At 47.6% G+C, this 21,137-nt stretch overlaps 1 protein-coding gene across 4 annotated transcripts in view; it reads left to right on the top strand.

Annotated features, from left to right (window-relative positions):
• The window catches only part of AKAP8L (A-kinase anchoring protein 8 like), a 28,734-nt gene that overhangs the window by 6,946 nt on the left and 651 nt on the right, over positions 1-21,137 (top strand). The window contains exons 3-13 of one of the 4 annotated variants that reach the window (XM_036895655.2): positions 3,074-3,106; positions 3,408-3,465; positions 3,568-3,648; positions 5,475-5,928; positions 6,019-6,115; positions 6,361-6,431; positions 6,758-6,821; positions 7,715-7,823; positions 9,259-9,400; positions 9,500-9,605; positions 9,783-9,913. In XM_036895655.2, the coding sequence (XP_036751550.1) occupies positions 3,074-3,106; positions 3,408-3,465; positions 3,568-3,648; positions 5,475-5,928; positions 6,019-6,115; positions 6,361-6,431; positions 6,758-6,821; positions 7,715-7,823; positions 9,259-9,400; positions 9,500-9,605; positions 9,783-9,913 (1,346 nt within the window). Of the gene's footprint in view, positions 1-3,073; positions 3,107-3,407; positions 3,649-5,474; positions 5,929-6,018; positions 6,116-6,360; positions 6,436-6,757; positions 6,822-7,714; positions 7,824-9,258; positions 9,401-9,499; positions 9,606-9,782; positions 9,914-21,137 lie in introns of all 4 variants that reach the window. The other 3 variants (XM_036895654.2, XM_057490040.1, XM_057490041.1) reach the window with 3 other exon arrangements.

Below are 21,137 nucleotides of genomic sequence, written 5' to 3'. Positions count from 1 at the left end.
CATATGCTAGGCATAAACATTTAATCAGATGTACCATTTACAAATATTTCTCCCAGTTTGTGGATTCTCTCTTTATTCTTGTCAGTAGTGTCTTTCAGAGAACACAGGTTCTTTGTTTTGATGAAGTCCAGTTTATCAGTTTCGTCTTCAGTCATGATTTTGGGTTCTTTAGCTAAGATATTTATTATGCCTAACCCAAGGTCACAAAAATTTTCTTCTAAGTTTTCTTTTAGGTGCTTCATAGTTGTATTTTTACATTCATTCCGTGATCCATTTTGAGTTAACATTTCTACAAGGTGTGCAGTGTAGGTCAGGATTCTTTTTTATCTTTGTTGAAAATAAGTTGACCGTGTGTGTGTGTGCACGTGCCTGTGTGTATGATCTGTAGGTGGTCTGTTTCTGGACTCCCGTTGTGTTCCGCTGATCTTTGTGTCTTAATCTCTTCCAGTACCACACTGTCTTGATTCCTAGGTAGTAAGTCTTGAAATACTTAATGTGAGTTGTCATCCAGGTTTGTTCTTTTTTTCCAGAATCGCCTTGGATATTCTAGTTCCTTTGTTTTTACACATAAATTTTAGAATCAGTTTGTCAGTTTCTATAAAAGTTGCTGAGATTATGAGTGGGATGCCCTTGGATCTCTAGATTAGTTGGAGAGAATTAATGTCATAATAATATTAAGTCTTTCAGTCCTTGAATACAATATGCCACTCCATTTATTTAGATCTTTGATTAGCATTGAAGTTTTCAACACACACACAGATCCTGCACATACTTTGTTATATTACACTTTTAAGTATTTTGTGTTTGTAGCTTGAAGGTAAATGGTACTTTAAAAAATTTCTGTTTCCATTGGTTCATTGCTGCAATGTAGAATTCAGGTTGCTTTTTGTATGTTAATCCTACAATAAACTTTGCTAAGCTCACTATAGTAACTCTTATAGATTTTTTGAGGGTTTTTTTTTTATATAAACAATCATGTTGTAAAAGAATAAGAGCAATTTTAATTTTCCTTTGGCTTAAATCACAGCAACAATATAACATTTTGAAAAACAGTCAACTGGGATCCTACCATTTTAATATTTAACTTTTGTCCCCATCCCTATTTTGGTTAGTCGAATAATTTGTACCTGGATAAAGTTGTGTATCCTGCTTTATTTTGCTTACTGTTAGAGGCCTTTCCTTGTGCTGCATTCAACATAATAGAATCCTTGTTGATGCCTGCATGAGCTGTGAGCAGGTAGGCTGTAATCTGGGTAACTATTCCTTTATAGGCGAACATGTACATTGTTTCCATTTTTGCTCTAAAAGTACTGCTTCCTGTGACCATCTCCTTTTCTCTTCTTTGGTTTCTTTTAAAGACAGACAGACAGACAGACAGAGATATGTTTTAAATTTCCTCTGTCAACAATAGTCTCATTCCCCCTGGGTATGGAAGTGAGTTCCCCTGTACTTTGGGAAGAGTCCCCGAACACCTAGTGCAGAGACTTTCCCTCTAGGGCAACTGGCTGGAGAGCCCCTGGGCATAACTCGCACATAGGGAGCCATCCTGAGGTGCCTGCCTGGCCTTGTGTTTGCAGAGTTAAATGCCCTCTTCCTGCTTCCTTTCCCTGTGCCTGCTTATGCCCTTCTGGCAGATTCTCAGTAGCTGAAGTGAAACCTGGGGGGCCCATATTCTGGCCTCATAACCAGAGCCCTGATGGGTCTGCCTTTGCTTCCCAGCCCTGCCTCCTCTTGAATAGCTGGCGTCCACTATTCCTGATGCAAACAGCCACATGGCCAGGCTGTGTGTGTGCTATTCCTCATGGGCCTCTGCCAGCCTCTGCTCTTGACTGTCAGATGCCCATTCACCACTCACTGACTTTGATTTCCTGCTCCTGGCTGTCCCTGGCTGCTTTCTGGTTAGTAGTGTCTCTTTTAATAAGCAGCGCTCCCGGCCTCAGAAGTGCACGGCACTGCCAGCCTCTGCTCCGTTGCTCAGGATGGTTGACTAAACACCTGAGCAAAGCCTCTGCTTTGGTTTCCTCAGCCAAAGAGGACTTTTGCCTGGTGAGCTCTCAGCACCCAAGGTTCTTTAAATCTAGTGACCATCCAAAGTGCCCTGTTGGTTTCCAAGGCGTTCCCTGGTGTCTGTGCACCGGACTCAGGGGGAGCCCGAGTGTGGGACTCCGGCCTGGCCTGTTCGCCTTGCTCTTCATTTCAGCTTTATGCTCTCGCTTTCCTGTGTGGACTCTGCCCTTTGTCATACTGCCTCTTCCTGAGCTTTGGTCTGTGCCCTGGGCTGAGCGTGTCCTGGCCATCTGCAGGGCAGAGACAGTGGGGAGTAGATGAGAACTCTGGGGTCTCAGCAGAGACTGGGAACATGGGACCTGTTCTCTTGGACCACCCTAGGGAGAAACAGGTGCTTGGCTTTGCACTTTTGTTAGTTTTCAGTGGCTTAATGTTCCTGAAGGAATGAATTTTTCTCATATGCTGTAATAAAATTCAAAGCATCTTTAGTTAAAATTCAGGTAGTTCTCCCCACAGTTTTCCTCAAGCGGGGAGCTGTGTCCCTCTGCTCATGTGTTCCAGCACAGCACACACATGAAGGGGCCTTGTGGCCTTCCCCGTTAAGGCAGACATTTGGGAGACTAGGGTGGTCAGTTTTTCTGCTCCAGTTGGCTTTGTTGGGTGATTTGAGTGGAGAGTGTGTGGGGGCTTTGTGCTGAGCTTCGTGTGCAGCAAAGTCTGAGGGGCCTCGGAAAGTGCCCTGCTTTTCCCCCAATGGGTACTTAGCTGGAGGTGGAGGCAGTCTAGTTCTGGCTTCCGAAGGGAAGAGTGTAAGAGCTCAAATCCTCAGCTGAGAGTGTTGGCAATGGGACTCTGTAAATAGCAGGTGGCTGGAGTCACGGAAGGTCGGACCCCAGGGTAGGGCGGGCCTGCACCCTTTCTGTCGTGCTCTCCGGTCCAAGGCTTCTTCCGGAGGTTTGCTCTGTGACCAGTCACACCCTGGGACTGGTTGTCTTCGTTTTGCCTGAATTAAACGCTTGTTATATTGTAGTGATTGTGGGTATAATGACTCTTCTACATTTTTTAGGATATGGAACTTGGAACTCTGGGACAAACAGAGGCAAGTAACATTCCTGATTTCTCTCCTCTCCCTTAGAATGGGGCTAGTTGTATGTTGCTGTCACTGCCCAGCTTGGACAAAGTGTGGGGGGTACCTTCAGGGGCTCTGGATGCCCTGGGGTTGGCCAGTCCTTCACAGGAGGTCCCCCTCAGAATGGCTAGGGCCCGCCCAGCCTTGGGTGGCTAGGGTCCCCAGCTTGTCTCTATGACAGAAGACATCCTCTGTGTTTGTCGCTGTCTCTGTCTGCCTCTCTTTGCCCCCGCCCCTGCCATGTCTGTCTGTGTGTCTTCCTCCCTTGCAGGCTATGAGAACTATGGTTATGGCTATGGCTATGGCCAGGATAACACCACCAACTATGGGTACGGTATGACCACTTCAAACTCTTGGGAAATGCCTAGCTCTGACACAAATGCAAACCCTGGTGCCGCGGGTGGTGCCAGTGCCGATTCCGTTTTGTCCAGAATGAACCAGCGCTTAGATATGGTGCCACACTTGGAGACAGAGATGATACAAGGAGGCATGTTCGGCTCAGGTGGAGAAAGGTGAGTGGATGCCTCCCGCCTGCTGGTGGTCCCTCTCTACACTGCCCCTTGTGTTGGCGTCCTCCCTCTTGGCTCTGCTGCTGAGGCTCCTGGAGGCTGCTCTGGGTCTAGTGCCCTTCCCTTCTCTAGCTTCCCTCCCCCAGGTCCCAGTGCCAGGCAGCCAGCCAGCCTCTCCCTCAACTTGTAGCTGGGCAGCAGAAGCCCAGAGTGGGCTGGTTCACTATCCTCTCTGAATGGCTTTCCTCAGGAGCAGGGTGTGAAGGGGCCCCTCCTTCTAGAAACATCCATTTGGAGTTCTCCAAAGAATTTGTAGCCTGCACAGTGGGTGAACAGTGGAATGAGCCTTTGGGGCTGAACACAGTGAGCTGGGTCATCCCCACATAAGGGACAGCACAGATGTGGGCACTTCCTGGCCACTCTTCGGTGCATACCTAATGTCTGCCATTTGGGCCTCAGAGGTGCTTCTCTGAGGAACTTTTGTCTTCCTCATTCTGCCGATAGGAAAAGGGAGGCACGGGCAGATGATACGCCTCACCCAGAGATACCCCAGAGTAGGCGGTACCGCTGGGCCCGGCACCCAGATCTGCCCCCACTCACAGCATCACATTGTGGGCAGTTGTCACTGTGTGAACTGGTGCTGGCCCAGGAGTTTCTGTACCCTAGTGAGAGGCTTCCAGGAAGAGGACACGTGGTGTGAAGCAACCTGATGGCTCCAGCTGACAGATAGGGGAGCAGTAAGGAGGGGTCCTGGCTGGGCACTGGTGGGACCGGGTGAGGCCCCAGGGCCTCTCAGGAACAGAGGACACCAAAAGGACTTGCATGGGTTCTGTATCAAGCGAAAAGTTGGGGGAACCCTAGGCACACTCCCTGCCCTTGTGCCTGACAGCCAGCACTTGGACCTGAGGCTGCCAAAGGCAGGGAGGGGCTTGGCTTTCAGCTCAGGGTCTGTGTGGATCCTGTCACTGCTGGTGCCAGCTGCCTCTTGCCACAGCTGGGAACTGGGGGGCAGGGGTGAGGTATGGAGTGGCAGCTGGGTAGCACTGGCTGCTTCTCCCATAACTGTTGGTGCTTCCTGCAGCCTGGCTCTGGCAAGGAGGGGCCCCTGTGCCCGAGAGGTGTGTGGGATCTGGACCTTTTGGGAGTGTGAGCTGCAGTCATGGATAAAGCAGCTCTTTGGAGCTCTGGCCTGCCTTCTTAGTTACTGTGTAGGGTTCAGTGCCTCACCCTGGGCTCCAGTGTTGGTGTGATAGAGCTTTTTTCCTAGTGCCTGGGCAAGCTTTCAGTGTCTTTCCTGGGAAATGCTCTCCGTTTTGTCTCCCTTCTCCTTTTGGGTGGTAAGGGGCTTTGGAGGGCTTGGGGGTTCCCCCAGCTATGACGCCAGTACAGGGTCTCTCCTGGGCAGTATTAGCCCTCTTGGACAAGCATTCTGCTGGACTGCAGGATGCTGGGATGCTGAGCCCTGCTCCTGAGGAGCAGCCTTGGATGTGGGGCTGCCAGACATGTGCACATGCTTCCAAAGGGCTAAGGGCTCTCTGTCCCTGAGACCAATACCACCCCAGGTGTCATTCCTTCTTAGAGTCTCCACATTAGTGCATGGCCACATTCAGGCTTGGGAACATCAGCTGAGGGACCTTTCCTGCTTCTAGAACTCTGGTCCTGAGAGCCCTTTTTATTGACATTTCTGAACTTTGAACTTCTCCAGCAGGGTGGGGTGGGTGCTAGAGCTGGGCTTCCTGTCTCCGGGCTTGTAAGCTTTTGGGGGAAGGGACTCCATGCAGGGTAATGGGACTTGAGGGCCTCCCTGATGCTTGTCCCTTCCTCTGCAGATATGATTCCTACGAGGCCTGTGACTCAAGGGCCATCCTGAGCGAGCGTGACCTATACCGGCCAGGCTATGACTATGGCGAACTTGACCCTGAGATGGAAATGGCCTATGAGGGCCAGTATGATGCCTATCGTGACCAGTTCCGCATGCGTGGCAGCGATACCTTTGGCCCACGGGCTCAGGGCTGGGCCCGGGACTCCCGGAGTGGCCGGCCAGTGGCCTCAGGCTATGGGCGCATGTGGGAAGACCCCATGGGGGCCCGGGGCCAGTGCATGCCTGGAGCCTCCCGGCTGCCCTCCCTCTTCTCCCAGAACATCATCCCCGAGTACGGCATGTTCCAGGGCATGCGTGGTGGGGGCACCTTCCCTGGTGGCTCCCGCTTTGGCTTTGGTTTTGGCAATGGCATGAAGCAGATGAGGCGGACCTGGAAGACCTGGACCACAGCTGACTTCCGGGTAAATGGAGGAGACGTCCCCTCTGACCCCTACCAGGCAGAGTGAAGGTCCCAGAGCCACTCTTGCTGACTCAGCTCCTTTTTGACCCAGACCAAGAAGAAGAAGAGAAAGCAGTGTGGCAGTCCTGATGAGCCAGACAGCAAAGCCAGCCGGACGGACTGCTCAGACAACAGTGATTCAGACAATGGTGAGCTGGGGCCCTGCCCCTGCCCCCTGCCCCCTACCCCTGCCACTGCCCCCTGCCGCTGCCCCCTGCCCCTGCTCCTGCCCCTGCCCCCTGCCCCCTGCCCCTGCCCCCTGCCCCCTGCCCCCTGCCCCTACCCCTGCCCCTGCTCCCTGCTCCTGCCCCTGCCCCCTGCTTCTGCCCCCTGCCTCCTGCCCCCGCCCCCTGCCTTGGGCTCCTGGGCTGAGCTTCCCTCCTTTACCTTTCAGATGAGGGCACCGAGGGGGAAGCTGCAGAGGGTCTAGAAGGTGCCGAGGCCTTGGAGAAGGGCTCCAGAGCAGTAAGTGGCCCTGCCCTGCTCGCACTGTGCCGGGGGACCTGTGAAGTGTGGCTGGCTGAGCACCTGTGTTGCAGAGCAGGGATCCCCGTGGGGGCCGCAGCTGCCCGGAGTCAGCTCTGCGAGCGTGCGTGGCTGGCAGGAGCCGGCGGGCTCTGGTGGAGGGAGGCCGGGCTCCCCTGTCAGAGGTGCAGAGTGAGCCCTCCGTCCGGGAGCCGCCGGCGGGGTGCGAGGCTCCTGGCCCAGTGCTGGGGTGTGGCCGGCCGTGTCATCAGAGAGGTGGCCGACCGCACACACTTTGATGCTGGGTTTTTTAAATTGTGTCTCAGGAAGGAGAAGATGAAGAGGGAAAAGAGGAGGCGAAGGAAGAAGGCAGGGAGGACGCAGAGAAGGGTGAGTCTTCTCAGCAGCTTGGGTGCTGGGGTGGCTCTTCCGTGCGCCCCCTGTGGGCGGGATGCAACCAAGGGCAGGGTGGTGGCGAGAATGTGGCCGACGTGGACCCCTCCTTGTGGGGCCGGGTACATGCCCCCCGGGGGCTCCTCTTCTTCTACCCCCTTCCTGCTCTGCTCCATTCTTCCCAGGCAGAGGCTGTGGGTGGCAATGACCCCAGCCTAGCACATTGGTTTTAGCCTCAGGTAGGGGCAGCGAGCAAAAGTTTGGGGGAATCTCTAGGCATACACCCTTGCCCTCCACCCCTCAGTCCTGGGTCCTCAGTGGCCAGTGGGCAGGCTGGGACCCTTGGTGCAGTTCTTATGGCTGTGGTTTGCGTGGCCCCTCCTTCAGCGCCTCTCCAGCCCCTGTTGGGGGTCCATGTCCCCTCACCTGAGTGATGAGCGCCAGCAGGTACCTGACAGTAAATCCAGCCTCAGCCCACTGTTGGTGCCCGGTGGGGGATTGGCAGAGCCATGTGACCCTCTGGGGTCTTTACCCCTGGGGACTGCACTTAGACCCCAGCCATGGCCCCCAGCATCCTGCCAACTCTGAACTTGCTCCAGTGTTCCCACCAAGACAGTGTCTCTTTGCGTTCCAGCCTCCCCGGGCCCACTCTGGACTGGGGATGTCCTGAAGAGCAGTGGGGTCAGCCTGTGTCAACCCCTCTTAAGGGCCTAGGCCAAAACTCCCTGTTCGGCCCAGGGTACTCAGCCTTGCTCATGGCCAGAGTCCATCCTTGGACAGCTGCTTTCACAGTGGACCCTCTGGAGTAGATGGCGGGTGATCCAGCCAGAGGCCAGAGGTCCTACCCTGACCTGGTGGAGCCAGGTGACTGTGCCCCTCTGTCCCCATAGGGGCCCTGAGCACCCAAGATGAGAGTGGCCAGGCCAAGCGCAAGTTGCAGGCAGGCAAGAAGAGCCAAGACAAGCAGAAAAAGCGCCAGCGAGACCGCATGGTGGAAAGGTAACCAGCTTCCCTCCCCCCCTTTGCCTCTGCCTCACTCTGGGGCTGCTGCCAGGAGAGCAGGGCCATAGCTCTGCTGCCTCGCCGCTCTCTGGCCTCCCTTGGGAGCTGCCACCTGCTCGGCCGTGCATGGACCCTGCTTCCGGCCAGGCCCAGCTCCCAAGGCCTGACTCGTCCCTTGCCCCTCTGTGGCCGCCTGGCGACCGGTAGCATCTGACCTGAGACCCGACACTGCTCGGCACCGTTGCCCAGAAGCTCCGGCGCTAGGTCACTCGGCGCACGAGCCCCGAGGTGCACTGGGGGCCTGATGCCCCTGCGGGAGGGGGCCAGCTCATCAGAGACTCGAGGTCCAAGGCTCCTGTGCCACCCCAGCTAGCTGCCAAGAGGCCGCCGCCACGCCCAGGAGAGATGGCAGCACCTGTGGGCTGTGGCAGCCTCGGGCCTGCCCGCCGGCCCCATCAGGCCGGGCCTGTCTGCGGCTGAGCCCTTCACGCCCCTTGGTCGGGTCTGTCTGCCCTCAGGGCTCCCGCACTGGTGCTTGCCTCCTCCTCCTCCGCCTCAGACTCTTGCTCTTGCTGGACCTTCCTCAGCCTCGCCGGCGCCCGGCCCCTGGGCTCTCCAGACAAAGCTGACCCCGTGGCCCAGATAAGGACGTCCGGCAGAGGTAGGGACCCGCCCCGAGGCCTCGGTGGCGGCTGGCCTCCTCCGCCCCTTGCCACGGCGGCCTGCTGCGGCCCAGGCCCCAGACCCCAGGCTTCTGCTGTGGACACCAGGCCCAGACAGAGCACCTCGCTCAGGTGACTCCAGGCTGCCCTCTGGCAGGCCAGGCGGGCGCCCTCCTTCCAGCTCAGACTGGTCTCTTCTTGGAAGAGGAAGATGAGGCAGCAGGTGCCCAGGCCTGCCTGCTTCCCATCCCTCCCGACACCATCCCCAAGCGTTCTGAGCAGAGGATGGGCTGGGCCTTTCAGTCCCCCAGACCCCAGAAGGAAGATGCAGCACTTTTTCGGGCCCTGCCTCGGGACTGCGTACTCCACTCTGCACCTCAGGGCCACCTGGCTCATGCCAGGGCATCCTTCCTTCCGGTCCCCAGCTGGGCCAAGTGCACAGGCTCCTGCCCAGCCTGTAGAGAGGCCCTCCGGCAACCTTCCGGCGACTCCTTGCCTGTCGCAGCAGTTGCTGCCTCAGGCTTCAGCCTCCTGCCTGCGGGAAGGAAGAGCTCCTCCCCCAGCCCCTCTGTTGCAGTAACTGCAGCCTGCAGACTTTTTGTCCCTTTCTACTCCCAGCCCCGCTGGTCCCAGCCTGGCCCCCTGCTGGGACCGCACTTCAGAGGCCCGTGAAGGAGGCCTGGTGCAGGGCTTGCAGCTGGGTTGGGTGAGGCAGCAGCACGATTCTCTGGGACTCTTAGCCTCAGCCTCTCATTTCCCTCCTGTGGCAGGATCCAGTTTGTGTGTTCTCTCTGCAAATACCGGACCTTCTATGAGGATGAGATGACCGGCCACCTTGACAGCAAGTTCCATAAGGAGCACTTTAAGTATGTAGGCACCAAGCTCCCCAAGCAGACGGCTGACTTCCTGCAGGTGAGCCTTGGAATGGCAGCACTGCTCTTCGCTTCTCAGACCCCTTGGGACATGGAGCAGCCCACCCAGTGCCCGGTGTCTCCTTGGTGTCTCTGGCAGGAGTATGTCACCAACAAGACCAAGAAGACGGAGGAGCTCCGAAAGACTGTGGAGGACCTCGATGGTCTGATCCAGCAGATCTACAGAGACCAGGATCTGACCCAAGGTGAGGAGGTTCCTTCTCACTCCCACTAGGCAGGGTCCCAAGGAGGGCCAGGGAGCACCGCCTCAGGCGCACCCAGAAGTGGCAGGACGAGGTCAGGACCTGATCTGGTGTTCTCCCCAACCACTGGGTCTGTGTGAGGCACCTGGGATCCGTCACAACAACTCCTTCACCCCACAGAAATTGCCATGGAGCATTTTGTGAAGAAGGTGGAGGCAGCCCACTGTGCAGCCTGTGACCTCTTCATTCCCATGCAGTTTGGGATCATCCAGAAACACCTTAAGACCATGGATCACAACCGGAACCGCAGGGTGAGTGGCCACCAACTGCCCTCCCATGATCCTATTAGTTGACTGGCTGAGGCTTCTGGAGAGGTCCTGGGGTTATAATCTCTGCCTGCCTGTGAGGAATTGCAGGGGTCTGGGGGCAAGCAGGTACACACATTTCTGCCCCAGTGGAGTCAGCACAGCTGTGGGGAAAGGGATGGGAAATGGGGACCATGCTTGGAGAAGGTGGCATCAGGGCTAGACCTTAAGGAACAATAGGCTATGGGATATGAGGATGTCCATGTGCATGGGGGCCCTCTGCCAGATTCGGTTCAGAAGCCGAACAACAAGTGTGTGGTGTGTGTGCTGCTGGAGGAGGGATTGGACTTGAGAGGTTTTCAAGGCTGGGGTCTGGGCTTGCTCCTGCAGGCAGCGAAATTTTCAGGTTGGTGACTAACAGCGTGGAGTTGGTGTTGAGATAGAGACTTAAGGGACCTGGTGTGGAGGGAGGCAGGGCCAGTGAGGGGCTGCTGCAGCATCCAGAGGCTGGGAGGTTGACGTGAGGGAGTCTTGGCTGTGTTGGGTGTCTGGCTTCCATAACTGGTAGACAGTGGTGCTGCTAAGATGGGGTGGCATGGTCCTGTGGCAAAGAGAGGAGCAAGCTTGGTAGGAAATTGAACAGATTCTGTCCTGTTTTCCAGTGTACCCCAAGGCCTAGCACAGAAACCGGCTTAGGTGTTTTTTAGTTGAGTGGGTGATGTGTTAGGTTGGAGGTGGCTGCTAGAAAACGGGTGGGGGCAGAGGGGCTGTGCAGTAGGGAGAGGGCTGAGAGGCCTGGCACCCAGTCTGGGCTAGAGAAAGGCTGGATGGCCCACACCTGGAGGAGGTGGGGATGGGGTGGGGGAGGCGTTAGGAGCAGATGACAGCAGACAAGGGGAGTGTAGCCTATCTCCAGCCCATCAGATTCATCCCCAGCCTTTCTCAGTACAGCGATTCTCAGCACTGGGGTAGGGTGAGGGGTCTGATTTAGGTGACTGAGACCTTGTCAGGATCTTGCCAAGACCAGATTGTTGGGTTGGGAGCTGATAAGGGGTAGGGGAAGAGCAAATTGCAGAGGATGGAGACAGCATGGCATTAAACCTTTTGGGAAATATAAGTGAAACAAGTGATAGATAGCTCGTAAAATATAAACTCAAAATCGATCCTAAAAGAAGCTTAAAAAAAAAAAAGATAAAATAGCCATAACAACTAGTAAACGGGTGTGGAAGGGTGATGAAAGGTAACCCAGAAAGCACCAGAAGTAGTTACTTTATAGATATAATTTGAATGCAATTTAAATACTAAATTTTTTAAAATCACAAACTATAGAAATGAATTCAAAGCTTCTGATGATCATTATTATTTTTGGCAACAGCTTTGTTGAGATGAACACACCATACAATTCAGCCATTTAACGCATACAAAGCAGTGTTTAATATATTCAACAGTGTGGCCATCACTACAATTATGGAACATTTTCATCATCTCAAAAACCCATACTCTTTAGCCGTCCTTCTCCAACCCTCCATTCTCCCCAGCCTTAGTCAACCAGTAATCTACTATCTGTTTATCTGTATAGTTGCTTATTCTAGACATGTCGTATAAACAGAATCACATATTACGTGGCTGTCTATGATGAGCTGCTTCCACCTACCTCATGTTGTCAGGGTTCCTCAACATTGTAGCATGTATCAGAATTTCATTCCTTTGTATGGCCTAATAACTCTCTTGTATAGATACGTCACATTTTGTTTATCCATTCATCAGTCTGAGCATTTGACTTTCCATCTTTTGGCTATTTCCAAACATTTTGTTGTGCAAATTTCTTGTGTGAACATGTTTTCATTTTTCTTGGGTATGTATCCAGGAGTAGATTACCTGGGTCAAATAGTAACTCTTTAACTGTGTGAGGAACTGCCAGACTGTTTTCTCAAAGTGGCCACACCACTTTAAATTCCCATCAGCCATGTATGAGGATTCCAATTTCCCCATATTGGGCCAGTACTTGTTATCATCTGATTTTTTTTTTTCTAACCATACTGATGAGCGTGAAGTGGTATCTCTTGTATTTTGTATTTGCATTTCCTTACTGATGTATATGTTAAACATCTTTTCATGGGCTTTTTGGCCATTTAATTCTTGGAGTTGGAGAAATGTCTCTATTCACATTGTAGGTTCATTTTTTAATTGCATGTATGGTCTTTCTGAGGTAAGAGTTCTGTATATATTCTAGGCACACACACACACACACACACACACACACACCTAATTATGTGAAAATTTTGTTCCCCCATTCTCTGGGTTGTTTTTCACCTCCTTGGTATTTCTTTGCCTGTTTTAGTGAGGTTCCAATTTATCTTTTTGTTTTTTTTTTTCATCCTCTTTTGTTGTTTGGGGTGAGGTACCATATCCAAGTCCATTGACCAACCCAAGGTCACAGATTTACCCCTATGTTCTGTTGCCTTGTGTTTTTTTTGTACAGTTGTAAATATCTCTGCACCAAAATAGCACCTAAATACAAAATGAGGTTTTGTGCACCTTTGTTCCCCTTCACACATTTCACACACCAACCCCAAGCAGTCCCCCATGATAAACACCTGTCCCTTCTCAATTTCTTTGAGTCTGTTTCTGTTTGGGTAATTTGTTTTGTTTTGTTGTGCTTTTTTAAGATTTCACCTAGCATGATACTGTCGACGACCATCCCTGTTGTTCCAAATTGTAACATTTCTTTTTTATGGCTGAATATTCCATTTAATGTATGTACCACATATTTCTTATTCAGTTTTCAATTGATGGATTTTCAATTGATGCTTCCATATCTTGGCTATTGTAAATAATGAGATAATAAACATAGGAGTGTATGTGTCTTTTTGAATCAGTGATTTGTTTTCCTCAGGTAAATTCCCAGAAGTGAAATTGCTGGGTCATGTGACAGTTCTATTTTTAGTTGTTTGAGGAAACTCCATACTGCTTCCCAGTGTCTGTACCAACACATTCCCACCAACAGTGTAGGAGGCTTCCCTTTTCTCCACAACCTTGCCAACACTTGTTTCTTGTCTTTTATATGGTGGCCATTCTGACTGTTGCAAGGTGATACATCATGGTAGTTTTTATTTATATTTCCCTGATGATTAGTGATGTGGAGCATCTTTTCATGTGTCGCTTGGCCATTTTGTACACCTTCTATTCAGGTCTTCTGCTCCTTTTTTTTTTTAAGGTATCATTGATAAACAATCTTATGAAGGTTTCACATGAGCAACATTGTGGTTGTGACATTCACCCATAATATCAAGTCCCTCCCATATACCCCATTACAGTCACTGTTCATCAGCATAGTAACATGCTATAGAGTCACTACTTGTCTTCTTTTCTTTGTACTATACTGCCTTCCCCGTGCCCCCCCCCCCACATTATGTGTGCTGCTGATCATAATGCCCCTTAATCCCCTTATCCCTCCCTCCCCACGCCCTTTCCCTTTGATAACTGCTAGTCCCTTCTTGGGGTCTGTGAGTCTGCTGCTGTTTTGTTCCATCAGTTTTGCTTTGTTATACTCCACAGATGACTGAAATCATTTGATAGTTGTCTTTCTCCGCCTGGCTTATTTTCACTGAGCATAATACCCTCTAGCTCCATCCATGTTGTTGCAAATCGTAGGATTTGTTTTCTTCTTATGGCTGAAGAGTATTCCATTGTGTATATGTACCACATCTTCTTTATCCATTCATCTACTGATGGACACTTAGGTTGCTTCCATTTCTTGGCCATTGTAAACAGTGCTGTGATAAACATAGGGGTGCATATGTCTTTTTCCAACTGGGCTGCTGCATTCTTAGGGTAAATTCCTAGAAGTGGAATTCCTGGGTCAAATGGTATCTCTATTTTTAGTTTTTTGAGAAACCTCCATATTGCTTTCCACCAATGGTTGAACTAATTTACATTTCCACCAATGGTTGAACTAATTTACATTTCCACCAGCAGTGTAGGAGGGTTCACCTTTCTCCCCCTTCCTTGCCAGCATTTGTTGTTCCTTGTCATTTGGATGTTGGCCATCCTAACTGGTGTGAGGTGATGGATACCTCATTGTGATTTTAATTTGCATTTCCCTGACGATTAGCGATGTGGAGCATCTTTTCATGTGCCTGTTGGCCATCTGCATTTCTTCTTTGGAGAAATGTCTGTTCAGATCCTCTGCTCATTTTTTAATCGGGTTATTTGCTTTTTGTTTGTTGAGGTGTGTGAGTTCTTTATATATTTTGGACATATATATATAACCCCTTGTCGGTTATGTCATTTACGATATATTCTCCCATACTGTGGGATGCCTTTTTGTTCTGCTGATGGTGTCCTTTGCTGTACGGAACCTTTTTAGTTTGATGTCGTTCCATTTGTTCATTTTTGCTTTTGTTTCCCTTGCCTAAGGAGATGTGTTCAGGAAAAAGTTACTAATGTTTATATTCAAGGGATTTTTGCCTATGTTTTCCCCTAAGAGTTTTATGGTTTCATGACTTACATTCAGGTCTTTGATCCATTTTGAGTTTACTTATGTGTATGGGGTTAGACAGTAATTCAGTTTCATTATCTTACATGTAGCTGTCCAGTTTTACCAACACCAGCTGTTGAAGAGGCTGTCATTTCCCCACTGTATATCCATGGCTCCTTTATCATATATTAATTGGCCATATATGTGTAGGTTTACATCTGAACTCTGTTCTGTTCCATTGATCTATGGGTATGTTTATGTGCCACTATCAAATTATTTTGATTACTTTGTAGTAGAGCTTGAAGTTGGGGAACATAATCCCCCCAGCTTTATTCTTCCTTCTCAAGATTGCTTTGGCTATTCAGGGTCTTCTGTGGTTTCATATGAATTTTAGAACTATTTTTTCTAGTTCGTTGAAGAATGCTGTTGGTATTTTGATAGGGATTGCATGGAATATGTAGATTGCTTTGGGCAGGATGGCCATTTTGACAATATTCTTCCTATCCATGAGCATGGGATGTGTTTCCATTTTTTTATGTCTTTAATTTCTCTCATGAGTGTCTTGTTTTCAGGCTATAGGTCTTTCACCTCCTTGGTTAGGTTTATTCCTAGGTATTTTATTCTTTTAGATGCAATTGTAAATGGAGTTGTTTTCCTGATTTTCTTTCTGCTGGTTTATCATTAGTATATAGGAATGCAACAGATTTCTGTGTATTAATTTTGTATCCCGCAACTTTGCTGAATTCAATTAGTTCTAGTAGTTTTGGGGTCAGTTCTTTAGGGTTTCTCGTGTTCAGTGTCATATCATCTGCAAACAGTGACAGTTTAACTTCTTCCTTACCATTCTGGATGCCTTTTATTTCTTTATGTTGTCTGATTGCCGTGGCTGGGACCTCCAGTACTATGTTGAATCAAAGTGGGGAGAGTGGGCATCCTTGTCTGGTTCCCAATGTTAGAGGAAAGGCTTTAAGCTTCTCGCTGTTCAAGTGTGATGTTGGCTGTGGGTTTGTCATATACAGCCACCCTTTGTTTCTTACCAGAGTTTTAGAGTTTTAGTTCTTATAATTTGTATTTTAATCCTTTTGGTTGGATCCTGTTTTTTTAGCACTTTGGCAATCTCTGCCTTTTGATTGGATTGCTTAATCCACTCACATTTAATGTTCTTACTGATATTATTTGATTTACATCTCTTATTCTATTGCCCCTTATTCCTTTCTTTTGTTTTAGTGTAACACTTCTAATTTCTTTAATGGTTTTTTTGTACTACATTTTGGGGCATTATTTTTTTAGTAGTTTTTCTAGGCCTTACCTTACACATACTAACTTCTCAAATTCTCTTTCAGAAATAACTTAATTTCACTGAGATTATGTTATTCCAGTGTAGCTTTCTCCACATGGAAGAGTTTGTGTTCTTATGGTTATACATAGTATTTTTGTCCAATATACTGCTTTTTGGATTAGTTGAGAAGACAGAAAAAAGAAATATGCATTTATAGCCTCTTCTATAAATACATAGTTACCTTTATTACTAATTCATGTGGATATATGTTACTATCTGGGATTACTTTGGTATTTCTTCAAAGGTTGGCTAGCTACAAATTCAGTTGTTGTTTATTGCTGGATGTCTCTATTTCACCTTCATTTCTGAAAGATACCTTCCCTGGGCATAGGAGTCCCAGCTGACAGTTGATCTCTTTGAGTGTTTTAAATATGTTCTCCCACTGCCTTCTGGCCTCGTTTCTGATTAAGAAGTAAGCTTTTAACCTTACTGAAGTTCCCTGTTATGATTCATTGTTCTCTTTCTGTTTTCAAGATTTTTCCCTTGTCTCAGCATTTTTATCATCGTGTGTCTTTTTGTAGATATCTGTCTACTTATTCTACTTGAGTTTTTTGAGCTTCTTGGTTGTGTAAAGTTTTTCATCAGATTTGGGGAAGTTTTCAGACATTATTTCTTGAGATATTTTTTCTGTTCCATTCTTTCCCTTCTCTTGCAGTGCTCCCATTATGTGTATGTTGGGTCACTTAGCAGTGCCCCAAGGTTGGCTGGACTATTGATTCTTCATTCTTTTTTTCTCTCCCTTCTTCCGATTGTGTAATCTTTACTGATGTACAAATTCACAAATTCTTTCTTTTGCTGGTTCAAATTTCTGTTAAGCCCCTCTACGGGATTTTTCATTTCAGTTTTTGTCCTTTCAGCTTTGAGGTTTCTTTTTTCTAATTTTTCTCTTTATTGATATTCTACTTGATGAAACAGTGGCATCATGCCTTTTCCTTCCTCCTGCAGGTCTTGTTATTGTATTTGCTTATCTATTTGTTTGGTGACCAGTCAGATTATTTTAGTGAGGTTTCTTTCATCACCACCATGTGAAGCCTCTGATACTGTGCCTTCCAGGAGGAAGTCATGGGCAAGTGCACAGCCATCCTGGGATAACAGCAGTTTTGACAGGGCGCTCTTTGTCTCTTTCCCAGATATACTCAGCTATTAAACTGCACAAATTGTTGGCTGATTGCTCAGTTGCTTTCAACAATGCCTGAGGCATTAAATTGCTCCCCAACTCATCCAGTTAAATTTGTTTTCTTTTATAGGGATCATTTTCAAGGTCATTGTTTGAGATTTATTCTGAACCCAGGAAAGCTCTGTTTAGCTATTCTGCTGTTCTATTAGCCTGAGGCAGCTGATGGTTTAGTTTGTATTAATATCAAGTTTCCTAGTCTCCTTTTAATTGCTTTTCTCCGCATCTCTCCTTGTTTTGAAAGAGCCCTTAGTCTTGACCTTCCCCACACTCTGCAGATAAACTAAATTACTTGGAGAAGAGATTTGGGAGCTCTTTTTTTTTCAAGGCCTGACTTTCCCCTTGGGCAAAACCTCTGAGCCTAGCCCCTGGAGCTGGGAGTGGGGATGAGGAGTACTTTTCCATGAGTGACTGCAGCTTTAGGAGAGGTTGGGGATGGGGGGGGAGTAGCTGTAGTCTCTGGCCTTCTTGGTTTAGTTTGCCACCCCTGGCATGGGACCTCTGCTTTATGAACAAGCCAGGGCTAGGACCCTGAAACCCAGTATTCTCAGTATGTCATTCTGAGTTGGGGCTGGAATAGGAGGGATCCCCACCTCTGGACTGAAGTTGCGCACCTCTGGACTGAACTGGCCTCAGCAGTAGGTAGCTAGGGCAGGAAAAGAATGCTGACACCCTGTCCCTCCTGGGAAGATACAGCCCTCAGCTGTGAAGAGCTGGGTAGAGGGGGCTGCCTGTGCTCTTCACTGTAGTGTCTATGGTAGTTCTCATTAACACTGAGCTGGGGAAGCAACAGATCATGTTGTAACCACCACAACTCACACTCTTCTTACTGAGGTCCAGTAACTTTTCCTCATTAAATATTTCTTGATTTGCTCTATGACCTTAGGACCATTTCTAGAGACTTTATTTTTAGTAGTTTTCATAATCAGTTTCTCTAGGGAGCAGGTACACAGAGCTTCTCAGGCTGCCATGCCATTAGTCCACCCTCTAATTCATTTTTAGAAAGACTTCAACTTTGATTCTAAAAATATGATAAAGATAATACCAAGACAAAACTGTAGAAGAGTTTATTAAAGAATAAAATTGCTAAGTAAAATATTAGTAATTATCAACCTAGTAGTGATTCAAATATGTAATACACACTAAGTAAAGTTTGTTTCTGAAGTACAAGGATGGCTCAGTAATACATTAGCAACATTATCAGTATAAAATACTGGAAATGAAAACTTTATATTCAAATAATGTGGTTATATTCTTAGAAAAGCTGAATGATGCCAGCAAAATTGTCTTAGAATTAACAATTTGGTAAGGGAATGGGATTCAAGATAACAAAAAAGTATCTTTATAAATCATTGCATTTCACTTGATTGCTCTTTGCAGATAGTACAGTTTTACACATTGGAGTTTTGTGACAACCCTGAGCCACACAAGTTTATTGACACCATTTTTCCAAAACTATTTGCTCACTTTGCTCTGTGTCATATTTTGTTAATTCTTGCAATATTTCAAACTTTTTCATTATTATTGTGAGCAGTGATTATGGCTCACTGGAAGCTCAGATGGTGGTTAGCATTTTCTAACAATAAAGATTTTTTAATTAAGGTAGGTACATTGCTTTGAGACATAATGCTGTCGCACACTTAACAGATTACAGGAGAGGGTAAACATAACTCATATATGCACTGGGAAACCAAAAAATCCACTTGACTCCCTTTCTTGTGATATTATGGTGGCCTGGAACAGAATGTGCGGTGCTGCCAAGGTCCGCCTGTAGCAGTTTTTCTCCATTCTAGTAATAACTAGTTAGAAACCTAAATAGGGAAAGAGCTGCTGAAAGTAACCACAAAATATATGAAATAACTAGAAATATAGGTAGACTTAATAAAAAATGTTTGGGATCTGAAACTCCAAGAATCTGAAATAAGACTTCAGTGAATGGAGGAACATACAATGTCTGGATGGGAGACTTAATAGCAAAACGAAAAGAACCACCAGCTCTCCCCATAGTAATATATAGGCAGTGTGATTCCCGCCAAACTCTTGGGAATGGGACTGGATGAAATCGTTCTAAAGTTTTGTGTTGTAGAATTAAGTCTATCAATAGCCAAGAAAAGTATACAAAGGGCAGTAGTGAGTGCAGGGAGTTGATGTAGCAGATAGAACTTTTTACAAAGCCACTGCAGTTAAAAAAGTGACATTGGCACAGTAATAAAACAGTAGAACCAGAATAGAGAGTCTAGTGAAAGATCCCAGTCTGCTTTGGCTTAGTATTTGTCAGTCAGTATAGGTCCCTTATCTGAAACCTTAGGACCACATGTTTGTTTTTTATTAATTTTTGGATTTCAGAACATGGGAACAATCACTAATGTCCCCAGCAGGATCTGGAAAAGTGCATAATGTCAGCTCATATTTACCATCAAGTGAGTGTTAGGGGAAAACGTTTCTTTGTGGGCTTCCGATTTTGTGGTAAGGGATTATAGACCTCTGTATCAACTCAGTGAGGAAACAATGTTTTATCTCATAAATTTCTGGAAAGTTGGACCCCAACCTCATACCATATTAAATTCCAGGAATACTTAATGTGAAAAATAAAAGATAATACAATTTAGAAGATTGTTTACCTTAAGTTACAGAAAGCCATCTTGAGCAAGAAAGAAACCCAAAGGTCATAGAGATGACCTCATAGAAATGCTGGTCAGGTGGCTTGGTGTGCACATCAGAACACTCAAGATTTGCTGGTGGGCAGGGAAATGACACAGGGGTGAGGGAACAGCATACATTCTTTCATACAGCAGCAAAAAATATCCGACAGTGATAACATCTGATGCTGAAGATAGTAGCTTGTTTTAATACAGTAGGTGGAGCAAGCAAGACTTACCTGTTTTTTATTAGAGTCCTGAGCACTGACACTTTGGGGAACCTGTTTGGTAGAACTTTTTATCTGTTTGGTGAAAGCACTAGCGTGGAAAAGTATAAGAGTTTGTTCTTCTAGTGTTTGGTTATTATCAAAATGTGGAAACATGTAAACGTGCCTCAGTTGGGAGAAGGTGTGGTTGTGTCCATCTGTGCGGTTCAGGGAGGATGATGATAATGTGTTGGCAGGTGAGAAAGGGTTGCAGAGCAAATGTCTGTCCTGGGGTCCGAATTGTGCAGCTTTGTTTCATTTTGAGCATGCATTGGGTCTCTATTTTCCCCAAAGAGTATGTGTAAAGACAAAAAGGTAAAGGGTGGGGAAAGGGTGCAGAAACAGCAAGTGAGATTTTTGAAACCTGATGTAGAGTTGGCTGGGGTTCAGTAGGGTTCCTGGAAGTGGGCTCTCCCACCCTCAAATAACTTTATCGTCTTCCTGTTTATGGCTGTGTACATGCATTAACTATAAGATGAGCGTGAAGTTACTTGTACACTCTCCATTGAAGAATCCCCTTCATTTTAGTGTGAATCCCTCCAAACAAAAGGCTCTGGCATGCTGTGCACACTGTGCCCATCACATACCTTTGTTATAACGGGATAGATGAGCCCTATTTTAAAGGACTGTATGGTGTCCTTCTGAACGTGAGATTTAACGACTTCTCCACTGAGGAACATTTAGGTGCTTTCTCTCCAGTTTTTCAATGCTGCAACCCAACTGTATGCATGTTTCCAATTGTTAAATTTAGGGTAGATTCTGAAAAGGAATTACTGAGACAGATTTATTTTTCATACATTGTATCAACTGCTTTGTAGAAGATAAACAGTTGACCTCACCAGCAGGGTAGAAGCATAAGCGTCTTTTCAACCTTGCCATTTGGGGTATAATCCTTCACGCAGGGAATCTGTGGCTTAAGATACTTAACTATTCAGTTTCATAGTCATATTCCTACTTTCATATCCTTCCTAATTCTAAGTGGTACTTTGCATATGGGCAGTTGGCTCCTAGTTTTATGGGTTGCACATTTGGCTTTCAGTAGGGTTTCTTAATTTGTTTACTGCTTACAGTTTTTATGTAAGCACATCAGGTTTCTGCAATACAGCTGTAAAGACATGTCTTTAATGATTTACATGCAGTAAGTATGGTGTGAAAGGATGGAGCATTTGAGCAAAGATCAGGTCGTGGTTCCATGCCTGTACCCAAAGTACACTTAGGGGTCTTCACAATCCGGTGGGAGTGGGGTGGTGCTGGTCCCCGGAGTCGGGGTGGAGGGGTGCTGGAGTAGAGAGCCCACCGATCTGGCAGGGCTGGGGCTGGGGGCGTGGGGGG

This window comes from Manis pentadactyla, chromosome 12, assembly GCF_030020395.1.
Source record: "Manis pentadactyla isolate mManPen7 chromosome 12, mManPen7.hap1, whole genome shotgun sequence".
Lineage (NCBI taxonomy): Eukaryota > Metazoa > Chordata > Mammalia > Pholidota > Manidae > Manis > Manis pentadactyla.
Note: the sequence above shows the minus strand (reverse complement) of the source record. Positions and strands in the feature narration are given on the sequence as shown.